Source organism: Chiloscyllium plagiosum, chromosome 1 (assembly GCF_004010195.1).
Source record: "Chiloscyllium plagiosum isolate BGI_BamShark_2017 chromosome 1, ASM401019v2, whole genome shotgun sequence".
Taxonomy (NCBI): Eukaryota; Metazoa; Chordata; class Chondrichthyes; order Orectolobiformes; family Hemiscylliidae; genus Chiloscyllium; species Chiloscyllium plagiosum.
Genome location: NC_057710.1, coordinates 85,002,992 through 85,015,972, shown reverse-complemented (window position 1 = coordinate 85,015,972; position 12,981 = coordinate 85,002,992). Strand labels below are relative to the sequence as shown.

General features: G+C 37.3%; 1 protein-coding gene across 5 annotated transcripts in view; it reads left to right on the top strand.

Moving 5' to 3' along the window:
• The window catches only part of LOC122549999 (probable tRNA methyltransferase 9B), a 113,371-nt gene extending 100,829 nt beyond the window's left edge, over positions 1–12,542 (top strand). For all 5 annotated transcript variants that reach the window (XM_043690363.1, XM_043690354.1, XM_043690372.1 and 2 more), the window contains 3 exons: positions 1,752–1,906; positions 6,224–6,397; positions 9,146–12,542. In XM_043690363.1, coding sequence (XP_043546298.1) covers positions 1,753–1,906; positions 6,224–6,397; positions 9,146–10,179 — 1,362 coding nt within the window. In that variant the 5' untranslated portion in view covers position 1,752 and the 3' untranslated portion in view covers positions 10,180–12,542. The remainder of the gene's footprint in view (positions 1–1,751; positions 1,907–6,223; positions 6,398–9,145) is intronic.
• Positions 12,543–12,981: the final 439 nt, after the last annotated feature.

The following is a 12,981-nucleotide window of genomic DNA, read 5'->3' as shown; positions in this document are numbered from 1 at the left end:
GTGATGTTCAGGCTGTTCCTCTGTAAGGTTCATATCACACAAGGTTCATATTACAAAATGATAACAGAACTAAAGATCACCTCCCCAAAATTCAGGACCAATTTCTTTATACTCGAGGAAAATTCAGGTTATTGTTGCTTCAAGCATGGTCCATACTATAGGATCAAAATTATAACAGAACTAAAGATCACCTCCCCGAAATTTAGGACCAATTTCTTTTTACTCAATGAAAATCCAGGTTGCTGTTGCTTCAAGCACTTAATGCAACATTTTAGTCAAGAAATAGCAGTTGGAATGAAAATCAAATTTCTACTCAGATGATATAGCACAGAAATATTGATTTTTGTCTTCATTTCTTCCCGTATTCCCTGAAGGCACTGACTCTTTTTTTAAGTCATGGGTTGTGGCTAAGCCTGCATTTATGGTCCATCCCTGATTAGCTTGGCGAAAGTAGAGATGAGCTACTTTCTTGAACTGATGCAGTCTTTGGGTATAGAGACACTCACAGCATTGTTAGGGAGTTCAAGGATTTTAATCTAATGATGGTGAAGGATTAGAAACGGGGCTAGGTATTTCCAAGAACCAATATGGAGTGTCTTGGAAGGGAACTTGCTACCCAACAAGAACTTGAGCCCACTGGTGTTTTATCCAAAGAGCCACTTGTGAGTTCAGCTATGAATGTTCTTCAGGCAGCTGACATCATTCCAAAGAAGGCACCGGAATATAATCTGTGACAAAACAACTTGGCAATCTTCCTCACGTAGCTTGTCTCTGTTGGTAGTAAACTTCAGCTCTAGATTATAAAGCCAGGTGTTTGAGGTTCTTACTAACCTCAAAGTAATTCTATTTTCAGTGGAATGGTTCAACATGAGAAACCTGAAGCTGAGTTTTGATCTGCCTTGCTTTAATATTTACCCAACTGCAAACACACTGGTACCACTGCCATTATATTGAAAATGGTCATGTGGAGCAGCATGTGATAAGCATCTTTAAACTGATGATGATCATAGCCCAAAGAGAGAAAATGCTGGAAAAACCCAGCAGGTCTGGCAGCATCTGTAAGGAGAGAAAAGAGCTAACGTTTCGAGTCTAACTGACCCTTTGTCAAAGCTTTGCTTTTATCCTATGATCATAGCCCATTTATGACTTGGGGAATTATTCAATTCCGTCTCTTGAGATAGGGGCCATCATCACATTGCTTCGATTTCCATACGTTTTATCTCAGATTTTGAGATATTGGTGGACTGGAATAGTTATTGGTGAAAACAATGCCATGAGACAAGCTGTGAAAAGAACTGCAATTGTTAAAAAGTGGATTATCATGCATTTTGCCTTTTACCATATTCAGCTCAGAATCTGAGTAAAATCGACAAATCCCAATGCCAGCTAACATTTGTATGTTTTTATAAACAGGGAACCATTAAATTTTCATGAATATTTTTTAAAAGTTCCACCAGTTTTGCTTTTAGAAGTACTCTAAATGGGCAGCAGTACAAGAAGTGAGTTTAAGTGCTGCAAAAGACGACAAATTGTAGAGGTAAAGCTTCAGGTACTTAATTCTTATAAACAGTCTTGACCTGGACTATACCTTTGAAGTAATTGGATTACAAATATAGACAAAACCACACTGAATACAGTCAAGGTAGAGGAGCCAACACTCATAGTTAAATGAGTTAAATCTGATTGAATAGGTTACATGAAGTGCACAGATATGGTATTATTCAAAACTCCAGTTTTTCTTTAAATCACAGGATGGAATTAGAAGCCATTCAGTTGGAAGAAGCCCATGTTCATAATGTTTATAAGCAAACAGCACCATACTTCAACGAACTCCGAAGTAAGGCATGGCCCAGCGTCCGACAGTTTCTCCTGGACCAAGAACCAGGCAGCCTTATCGCTGATGTTGGTAAGAAATTACAACAAACTTAATGCTTTCCAAAGTATTAGTAAATGGGATTTCTCTAAGTATTCTTTAATTGCCTTGCTTTATTTTCCACCTGTGAATCACCTTGGAACTATGTAAATGTAAATTCTATTTACATAAACCCAAGCTATTGTGGTTTACATTCAAGTTCAAGATACAGAACCTGTCAACAGAAATTAATAATTTGAAGCCCCTCTTTTTGTGAATTGGATGGTTTTTATATGGCTTGGACACTTTAACAGTGAAATTTTAATAATGTATCTATAATGTCCATATTTGTTAATATTAGAATCAGAGAATAATAGAACCCCTACAGTACAGAATGAAGCCGTTTGGCCCATTGTGTCTGCTCCAACAATCCAAAAAACATCCCACCCAGATCCAGCTTCCTACCCTATCCCTGTAACCCCACATTTCCCATGTCTAGTCCACCTAGTCTACATATCCCTGGACAATATGGACAATTTAGCGCAACCAATCCAACAAACCTGCACATCTTTGAACTGTAGGAGGAAACCGGAGCACCTGGTGGAAACCCATAGAGACATGGAGAGAACATGCAAACTCCACACAGGTTTATGTCCTCCCCTGTTAATGAAGTGCTATCAAAAAGGCAACCAAATTCAATCCGTGCATGCCTGGTACTGTTCTACAAAGGGATTAAGCTAACTAGCTTTAAGCTTGTAGAGAATTTGGGATGGATGTGTTTGGAATGCTCCAGTCAGAAATAGGAGGAGTCTGGGACAATTGTTTCGCTAAAGAAAATTTTTTTATGCTTGTTTTCAAAACCTTTGGCAAGTTATGATTGAAGTGACCACATATTAAAAGTACTTCATTGGAAAATGCAATATGTGTAAATAAAAATCTTTTGACCGTTGTCCTGTTGAATGTTTCAATTTCAGAAGTCCCTACACTTTGGAATGGAGCATATTCCTGTATCAAATCTCCCAAAACCAGAATAACTATGGCTTTATGATTGAACAAGCACTGCTTCTTTGTACTGCTATCCATGTTTTGAACTGGTTCAGAGACATGTCAGTTTGTCTCTCAAACTTTGGTGATTTATGGTTCAGTCCCTGTATCTATGTGTTAGAGAATGAAGTTTACAGTCTTTGAAAATATTCAGCAAAGGTTTTTTAATTACTTGCCAATTTCCCCTTCCCCTTCTGGCATTCTGAATCCAACACCTCTCCTGATCTATCTGAGGACAGAGTTATCTGACCCGTTCCTCTTATGAATGTTTCACAATTGTACTAAAGACAATGATACTTAAGGGAGTTCAAAGACCTTTACAGATGAACCAAATGCTGTTCATATCTAGCTTTCACACACTGTCAAATATGGGAGTTGCTGGACTGTGATTAAGAACATAGCTGATTTCTGTCTTACTAATTCAGGGACAAGGTAGATGAGTTTAGCATTTCTATTGCTACCTTGGCTAAGATCAGTGAAGACTGAGAATTAAACATTGATGCTGCCTAATATTGCAACCGCAAGAAGTGCAAGACATGCGCCCACACCTCCCCCCTCACCTCCCTCCAAGGCCCCAAAGGAAACTTCCATATCCGCCACAGATCCACCTGCACCTCCACACACATCATCTATTGCATCCTCTGCACCCAATGTGGCCTCCTCTATATTGGGGAGACAGGCCACGTGCGGGGTTGTGGGACTATGAGGTTGGAGGTGGTGGATGGGAGATCCCCCGAGGTGATGAGGTTATGGACGGTCTGGGAGATAATGGTTTGTTTGTACCACCTATCACATTTCCGACGCCCCTCCCCCAAGTCCCTCCTCCCTACCTTTTATCTTAGCCTGCTGGACAAACTTTCCTCATTCCTGAAGAAGGGCTTATGCCCGAAACGTCGATTCTCCTGTTCCCTGGATGCTGCCTGACCTGCTGCGCTTTTCCAGCAACACATTTTCAGCTGCCTAATATGTATTGCCATTTTCAACTGAACAATTACACAACCACAAATGGTAATTGCCAAAGGTCAATGGGGAAACTATTCAGTCAGGTCTTGAAACAAAAGGAAATCAGATATGACCAACCTGTAAAAACACCACAAACCCCACCTCATGCAGAGGCTTTGATTCATTATGGGAATCTATTTAGTTTGAAATTATGAAAATACTTCACTCTACATCAGTCAGCAGGAGTATATGAGCATAAGAATGAGCCCAGAAAATGAAATTCACTAAGAAAGAAAATTACAAATTAGGCATTGCAGTAACTTAACAAAAGATTTTTTTATTTTAATATTTTCACTTTTGGAAACTAGTGTTGCTTTGATTGGTAACAATATGTTTGTATTAATATTTCTCTAGAAATACACTGAAATCCAGCATTTGCTTTCAAATTTAATAATTTTATGAGCCAGCTGAAATAGACTGAATATTATCACACCACCGTTCTTGGCACCGCTTTCAATCATACACAGAGACCACTCTGCTTTAACTGACTGTGATTCATTTTATGGATGATGCGGAGGTGCTGATGTTGGACTGGGGTGGACAAAGTTAAAAATCACACTTCACCAGGTTATAGTCCAACAGGTTTAATTGGAAGTACTAGCATTCAGAGCGACGCTCCTTCATCAGGTAGCTATGGAGTACGATCATAAGACACAGAATTTATAGCAAAGGATCATAGTGTCATGGATGCAACATATGAAATATTGAACAATTCCTAGATTGCTGTTAAGTCTTATTTAATCAATATATCATATTAGTTGCATGTATGACACTGTGCTCTTTTGCTATAAATTCTCTGTCTTAAAATCCGGCTCCACAGCTACCTGATGAAGGAGCAGTACTCCAAAAGCTTGTACTTCCAAATAAACCTGTTAGACTATAACCTAGTGTTGTGTGATTTTTAACTTTGATTTTACAAAGATCACTTTTATGTAACTGTCCTCCACTCATAGAATTTTGATTGAGGACTTACTGTGCTATTACTAGAAAACATTGATGCAGTTTCAATAATGAGTTCTGTGTGCTATTGTTCATGGAGACTGTTTCTTCAGACAAACTGCTAAGACTATTTGCGGCAGTAACTTATTCAAACAGACCTGTTTTGCTGATTTAACAGACTCTTAAGACTTTCCTTACATCTTGCTCTGTCTCAAATTCATTGGTTGTATCAGGAATGTCAATGGACACATTCCCTGAATTTTGTTTTCCAAACATATACTTAATTCAGAATAGTTGTAAAGGTGCATGCATAATTCCAACTGTACATTGCATCAATGCAGTGCAGATACACTTCTTACAGTAAAGTGCATAAGGTATCTCATAGACTTGCCATTTCAGATAATATTTGCAATGTGCATTTGCATTTCATGTCAAACATGTTCTGGTGCATAAGGCCAAACATTTCTCCTGGTTTACGGCCCGTAATTGTACTATGGTAGAGACAATCGCCTTTCTCTGTTGAACTTAGCAACAGTTGCACAGGTTTTAGTACATTTCTTAACGCGTTGTCCGTGTTCTTGGAATGTGCTCGGTTGCAAACTTGTTATTGGCAGCTCTGCTAAAATAAATTGCATGTCATAAGTTGTGTGAACCCTTTTCTTCTGCATCAGTCCTAAAGCCGTACATTGTCTTTCTCAAACTCCCAGTCCTCATACGATTTGAGATAAATGGAAACAATCTGGTATTTTCTCACCATTTTCAAATCTGGTTACTAATATATTTGAAAATTATACTGTGCAACAATTGAAGTTTACTTTCTTTTAAAAAAAATTGGTTCCAGGGTGGACCACGGTATTTGGCTGCTGTTTCTCAATAATTATTATTCTCTGTGTTTCTGTGTGTTCTTCCTTATGGCTCTAAGGAAACAACATATTATTTGGAACTCCTAGTCATAACTGAACAACTGCCCAAACCTCTAACCATAAAATTCTGTACTACTTTGTCCACTATTTGTATAGTCTGCATGCCTGTCATTCTCCACTGGATTGCTCTGCTCCGAGTCTGTCACTGATATTGGCCCAATTCCTGGTAAAGCATTGGTATCCCATAAAGATCTGCTTGCCAAACTCTCCACTCTCTGAACATCTTATGAGCAACGTGGCAGCAGTAACATTTCAAAGTTTTAATGAGAAAACCTTTTATTAGCTTATGAGAGAAGTTCATTTGTGGGCGATGCACAGATTGAAAATCATTTTTCAGTCTGCATTCCCTGCTAGATGCACCAGATTGTGGTATATCCTTTGTACCATATTTAAACTTAATTCCTTTAAGTGTCATTTTAAGAAGCAATAAGCTGGCATTAATGGTGGTCTTTCTCTACTGCAGGTTGTGGAATTGGAAAGTATCTTAATGTTAACAGCCAGGCTTATAAACTGGGCAGTGACTATTGCAGCCCCTTGGTGGAAATTGCCAAAAGACATGGACATGAAGCCCTGGTTTGTGATAACCTAATTCTTCCGTTCAGGGATCAGTGTTTTAATGCAATCATCTCTGTTGGAGGTAAGAGAAGAGATCACATGATCATATACTAGAATATAAGACACAATTGAGCTGATATCTTCTGATAACTTTTTTATCCAGTGAGATTAATTTTTTTATGCACTAAATATAGGAAAGTTGTAAATTCTTTATAAAGGGTATTCATGATTTTGATGTAGATTAGAGGGATGGCCTGATTTTCCACTCCTTGTGTCCACTCACCCAGCACTACTGCATATTAAATAGATTGCATTGGGAGTGTGCTACCTGCTCCTCTACCTTTGTATTGGTGCCTTAGATTATTACATGGCTTGATTCCCATCACCGTGCCATGTGGTAGAGGCAGAGTCAAGAATACATCTGCAGATAGACCAGGCCCCTGTCACATCAGACAGAGGCCCAAGTCTAGACTGTGTGCATGAAAAGGATGTCATAGCTGTGACTGTTAGCTGCTTCTTCACTTGGCTTCTGGTCTGAGGAGTCCCAGGCACAATGCCTTGACACAGTTTCATTTGGCACCACTGATATTGCTGCTCTGGGACTGTGCCTTTTGCAGGTAAGGAACTCCATCGATATAAGCAAACAACTGAAATCTTGGGTGAAGATTAAAAAAAAAGCAGTGAACTATTAAAATTGGATTGCCTCCCCAGATTCCCACAACCCCACTCAACAATTTTCCTGTCTGTCCTGTAAAAGTATTGAATGCACTCCAGGCAATGCAGAGAGTCATTATTGAAATCATCCTCCAATATGTGCAATTGTATAATATTGGCAAACACAGACTAGATTCCCTATAATAATAATAATCAAAAATATGTTCTGAAAATAAAGCTATTTTAACTTTATTTAACATAAAAACTTACATACTTTAAGATGTACTGAGTTCATTAAATATATGGCTTATATTTTATCATAACTTGGTTAAATTATCCTTAGTTAAGCCTTTTTTTAAGTAGCTGAAATCTGTGAGTTTTGTTTTTTATTTTAAAATGAAATCTTATTACAGTGAAACAAAAAAATCACGAAGTTTAATAATGAAAAGTGGATCAAGGCTGTATCTTAAAACTGATCCAAATTATATTTCATCAGGTTTATTTCAAATAAAACCTAATCAAATTCAATTTGAATTCCAATGTAGTTGTTTCTTAGATAAAGGAGTGCTTGAGTTTGTGTTTTGGGATTAGTGCTGCCAATTCTCTTTATTATGGACAGTGGTCCATTTTGCAATGGGAAAGTTAATCTTTAATAGATGTGCTGTTGTCAATATTTAGTCAGGGGTTAGGAAATGGTTTGCACCAATCAATAATTCACCCTCTTCTTTTGCATAATAACTACAACAAAATAGTGAATGCTGGAAATACACAGCTGCTCAAATGAAAACAAGTTAACACTTTTTGACTGGACAAAATTCAACTCCTTTGTGTGGTGAGAAGAAACTGGGACAAAGACCCCTTGTTCTAGTTCTCTGTCCCACTGTGTCAACAACCAAACTCAGGATCTCTGCTAGTGCATGTAATTGAGTCAGTGCCTGGTCTAGGTGCATAATGAAATAGCAAAACATAATTTAAGCATTGGATTGACCCCAGAAGGGCTTCCTGCCTGACCAGATTATTTTATCGAATGGTTGAAGAGGTACCTGGCAGTGGGCCTCTAAGAGGGTCTATCCACAGAAGCAGAAAAGCTGGGCTCCCTGAGCCAGGCTGAGGAATACAAAATCAGCCATGTTTTTAGGAATTCCCCTCAAATCCAACTGATCTTTAGATTTTGGTGCAGTACTAGCTAGAAAGCTCCAAATCTGGCAGCTTAATGTGGTTATCTTGCCCATCCTAGTCAAATCAGTAATCTGGTTTTGCATTGTGTTGTTGATTATGGAGTTTTGAACGAAGTAGCTCAGTCAGCAGTTCCCTCCTTTCACTATGCCCCAACTGTGTTCAACTCTCCAGATACCAAATAATTCCTCTGTCCTTATTTGTTCAAAAACTCAGCTTTAGACATGTTGGAGGTGAGGGAGGCGACTTCAAAGTGATGCTGCTTTTTGCTTTATGAGGTATGAGCTATTGCTAATACCCACCGACTATTCCATTAACTGGTTTGATCTCCTTATTTTTGAAATGCCAATGTAGGATTATTGACTGTATTAGTAACTCTTAATCCCTTATTGAGATGACAATGGTTGAAAGCAATTTATTTCTCACTTTTGAACACAATATTTTCACCAAGTTTAGGTTATAGATATGCAGCTTTTATATTTCAAAAAGAATGCACTGAAATGCAAGTGGAAACATATTCAATAGTAACTTCCTAATGAAATTGAAAATGAGAAAAGTACGTTTGTAGTGCTGGGAGAAAAAGCAGCAGAATGTGATGAATTGTTTGAAATGTGTCAAATGACCAGCTTGATATGATCCTATAACATGCTTGGATCCATTGTACAACAGGTGTGAAGTTTAATGCTGTCAGCATGGTTAGTAATGCTACTTATACTCCAAAGTGCTGATGAAATTGTTGAATGCTATTTTATAAATTAGTAGCTTGCAGCCATATATTCATAATGGAAGTATTCATATCTGTTTTAGGGTTTATACATCTTGTCTATCAACTCAGTGATTATAGAATCAAATGATGCAAAAGCAGGCTATTTGGCTTATTGTATTTGCCTTATCAAAGCTACCAATTTAAACCCCATCCTCTGTTTTTTCTCCATTGTCCTGGGAATGTTCTCCAATTGTGAAAATCATTATAAATGAACCCTATCATTTCTTTTTGTAGTGATTCACCATTTCTCAACAAAAGGCAGGCGTATACGAGCAATAAAAGAAATGACAAGGACTTTGCACCACGGAGGACAGATGATGATTTACGTGTGGGCAATGGAACAAAAACACCGCCACTTTGAAAAACAGGACATCTTTGTTCCTTGGAACCGATCCTTGTGTTCTCGACCGTCATCAGAGTCTGGTCAAGGCCACAACAAACCCATAACTGCGAACACAGTCAAAGCACAAGATAAAGATCAAATGAAAACAGATCCAACTGAGGCCAGTGCAATGTTGTCTCTCAGGCAGGATCAACACACAATACTTTCATACAGAACTAACAACCATACCTTGCTAGAAAATTGCTGCTCCAGGATGTCTGAAGATCAAGAGCATCCATTTTACAAGAATCTAGGTAAGTCGCTTTGTTCATGGTTCTTTTCTAAATCTCTTGACGAGGCTGCAATGCAGACACATATTGATCACTTTAAATCAATGAGGAAATCACCTGAGGTCATCCACAAGTGGAGGAACAACGTACAGCCTGTGGGGAACTTGGGTTTACCTTCTAGGCACTGCAGCTTGGACGGAGATTGTCCACCATTAACGAAGAGAGACAGTTTTGAAGATGAAGTATTCACTGAAAATCCAAACCATAAAGAATCACAATGGTTAGAGAGCAGTTTGAAAGAGAAGCAAGGGAGCCATCAAAGTGAATCCTGTAGACAAGAGATCCTAAATCTATGTCAGGCTAACAGACAGATTTTTCAGAAAAATGATGAAGCAACAAGATCCAAGGAAAGTACAAGTTCTTTTAAGAGGACATCCGCCACAGAGTCACCAGATTCTGGGATTGACAGTACCAGATCTGTGGCTTTGGATGATAAGCAGGAGGAATTTGCGGATGCTACAGAATTAATGAGATATTATCATGTCTTCAGGGAAGGAGAATTGGCTCAGCTAATTGAAGAGAATGTACAAGAACTTCACATCCTCAATTCTTCTTATGATCATGGCAATTGGTGTATTATAGCAGAAAAAGAATGATGCGCCCAGATTACAAACTGACAAACACGTTTTAATGCAAAATAAAAGTGGCAACTCTTTAATCTACTAAATTTTAATCGCACATTGCAACCAGACCATTTGTAACTCCTATTATGCCCATGATAAGCACAATATTGAATATGTTAAACATTGATAATGCTAAAAATTTATTACAATGCCCAGGTATTTGTGCAATTGAATTTGACAAATATAATTGGTCAGCATTTTCATCATATGTTCTCATGGGTGCAACTTGAATTGAAGCAAAGCATGAGTGCAGAAGGTGCTAACAGGTGCTTGGTGTTATCATTACCATTTCCATTTTGGTTAGAGAATACATTTTAGGGCCAAGCAGTAATGTGTTATAAGGACATTGAAAAATACCATTTCACAAGGGCCAAGAGACTTTACACATCAACAGTGATGTCACAATAACCCTGGTCTCAAGAGTTGCATAGGAGCAACATCCCTCCAATGCAGTGAGAATGCCACCTGGATCTCTTTCAGCCCATATTGCTGTTCCAGTTTGTTGCTTTATGATAAAAGCAAAATCGTGCAAATGCTGGTAATTGTATGATGATTGACGGTTAACTGCCAAACTTTGTTTAAATTGAAACCAGAAAAGTTGACTCTGGTCAAGGCATTGTTCTGGGAAATTAACCAGAAAGCGGCTGTCTGCTGGTTTTTACTGAATTGAAGTAGGTAGCTTCCAGTATACACAAGTGTGTCACTTTGTAATCCTGATTGACAATCTTAAATTGGTTGCCAGCACTATTCTTAGCACACTCATAATTATTTAGCAAATGCTGTCCAATGGTGGAATCACCCTATGTTTTTCAGTTTGGCAAGCAGAATACTATTGGGTATTGTCAACATGTTGCCGGTTACGAACAACCAAAAGAATAGATTATTTACTAAAATTAGCTAGCTTTTGGGATGTATGGCTTACCTATCTAGCATTATACTTGCACTGTCTGTTTCAGCAATACTCAAATTCAATCAATTGATTTGAATTCAATATTCAATTTGGTTGCGTGGCTTGAGCCTATTGAAGCACAGTTCATTGACAATATATAACACAGGGTGAGATTGGTCATTAGAAGTGTTTTCTGATTTGCTCCCTGACTGCTGGCTAGTCTCAAGAGAGCACAATTCTTGGATTTCAATTTAATTTTCAAAGTCCACTTTGAATGTTAATTTTCATTCTAATCTCACCACAAAGCAGACCAAATACATATAGTTCTTGAGTATTACATGATCTGCATTGATAGGTTTTTGTCTTATCTCACCCCCAACATAACAACATTGTGTAGAATACTCCTAACACCATGGTCGAGGAGAGATTAAAATTTAATACAATTTTCCTTCTTGAACTTTGTGGCAATATCCTCAACATGATATCAATACAATTTAGCAACTGCAATCCTTTAATAGATCCATACCCATGTATTCACAGTTGGAGGAATCTAATAATAATAATAATAATAATAATAATAATAATAATAATAATAATAAATATAAGATGGCCACGTTTAATACCAGAAGTGAGTTCAGGAGAAATGCCTTTACCCAGACAATGATTAACATCTGAAGTGCACTACAGCAGAAAATAGGTAAAGTGAAAAGATAACTGATTGAATGAATATATGAGCGGTGGGCAGAAAGGAATGGATGGATATGAAGGAGAGAGTTAATTGAAGAAGAATGGGAACAGGTTGATGCATACCATATAGGCATTGACCAATTAGTCCATTTGGTGTGGTTTGATGATACAAATTCGACATAAATAATTCTGCAACAAATGTACAAATACTGCACAAGTCACTTCATACAATATTAGTGTATAAATATATTTAATAGGTTTGCATCTATATTGTAAAAATATGAAATAGACTCAAAATATAACCTCTCTTTAATTATTTCCAATATATAATATTGAACATAAAATTTTACCACAGAACATATTGGTTTACACAATGAATAAAATTCATGATCAAAATGCACTGTATGAAGCCAACACCAGGAATGTGTCCTGCTTTGAAGCATTCCGACTAACTCCTTTATTTAAGCAATTTTTTTTTCACTGAAATGATGTTTCCTCATGCAGGTATCATTTGTCTTACACAGTCTAGATTCTGTTAGATTTTGTAAGAGTATCAGGATAGATCAACATTTTTTCTCTGTCACATACTTAGGAAAGGTTATTATTTCCAGAAACCAAATGATAGCATTGCAATATTTTGCAGTTTTAAGTAATAAGCATATTATAATTGATGTTGTGCTGTTTTAGATTTGAGTTAGGTTCAAAATAGGATAATATTATAAGTAATAGTATGCAAGTAGTATTTTGTAATTTTTCAGTACCTTTTAAAAATAAAAGATTAATTTTAACAAGTTACATATTTTTTCTCTTTTATTTCAGTTTAAAAGTCTCAGTATATGTTGCTGTTTAAAGCCTCAAAAAATCCTTCCAGACAGTGTTCAGCTTATGTACTGTGTATAAAATGTGAACTGTTGGTGTTGGAATGCTACCTTGAAATATGAAAAAAATGCACCATCTGTAATTTTAATCAAGCCAATGTAACATATTATTGAACAAATTAATTCCACAAGGATACATTTATCCATAGTCAAAATGTTTTATAAACTGTCAAATAATTTGTCTTTGCCGTCTCATGCAAAGAATTCATTGACTTCATTCAGAGTCACTTTGGCAATGGCATCAGGAATCACACTCTGGATCAGATTTTGCAATTCCAATTACAGAATCACCCTTCCACAACAAATAATTTCCTCTCCACT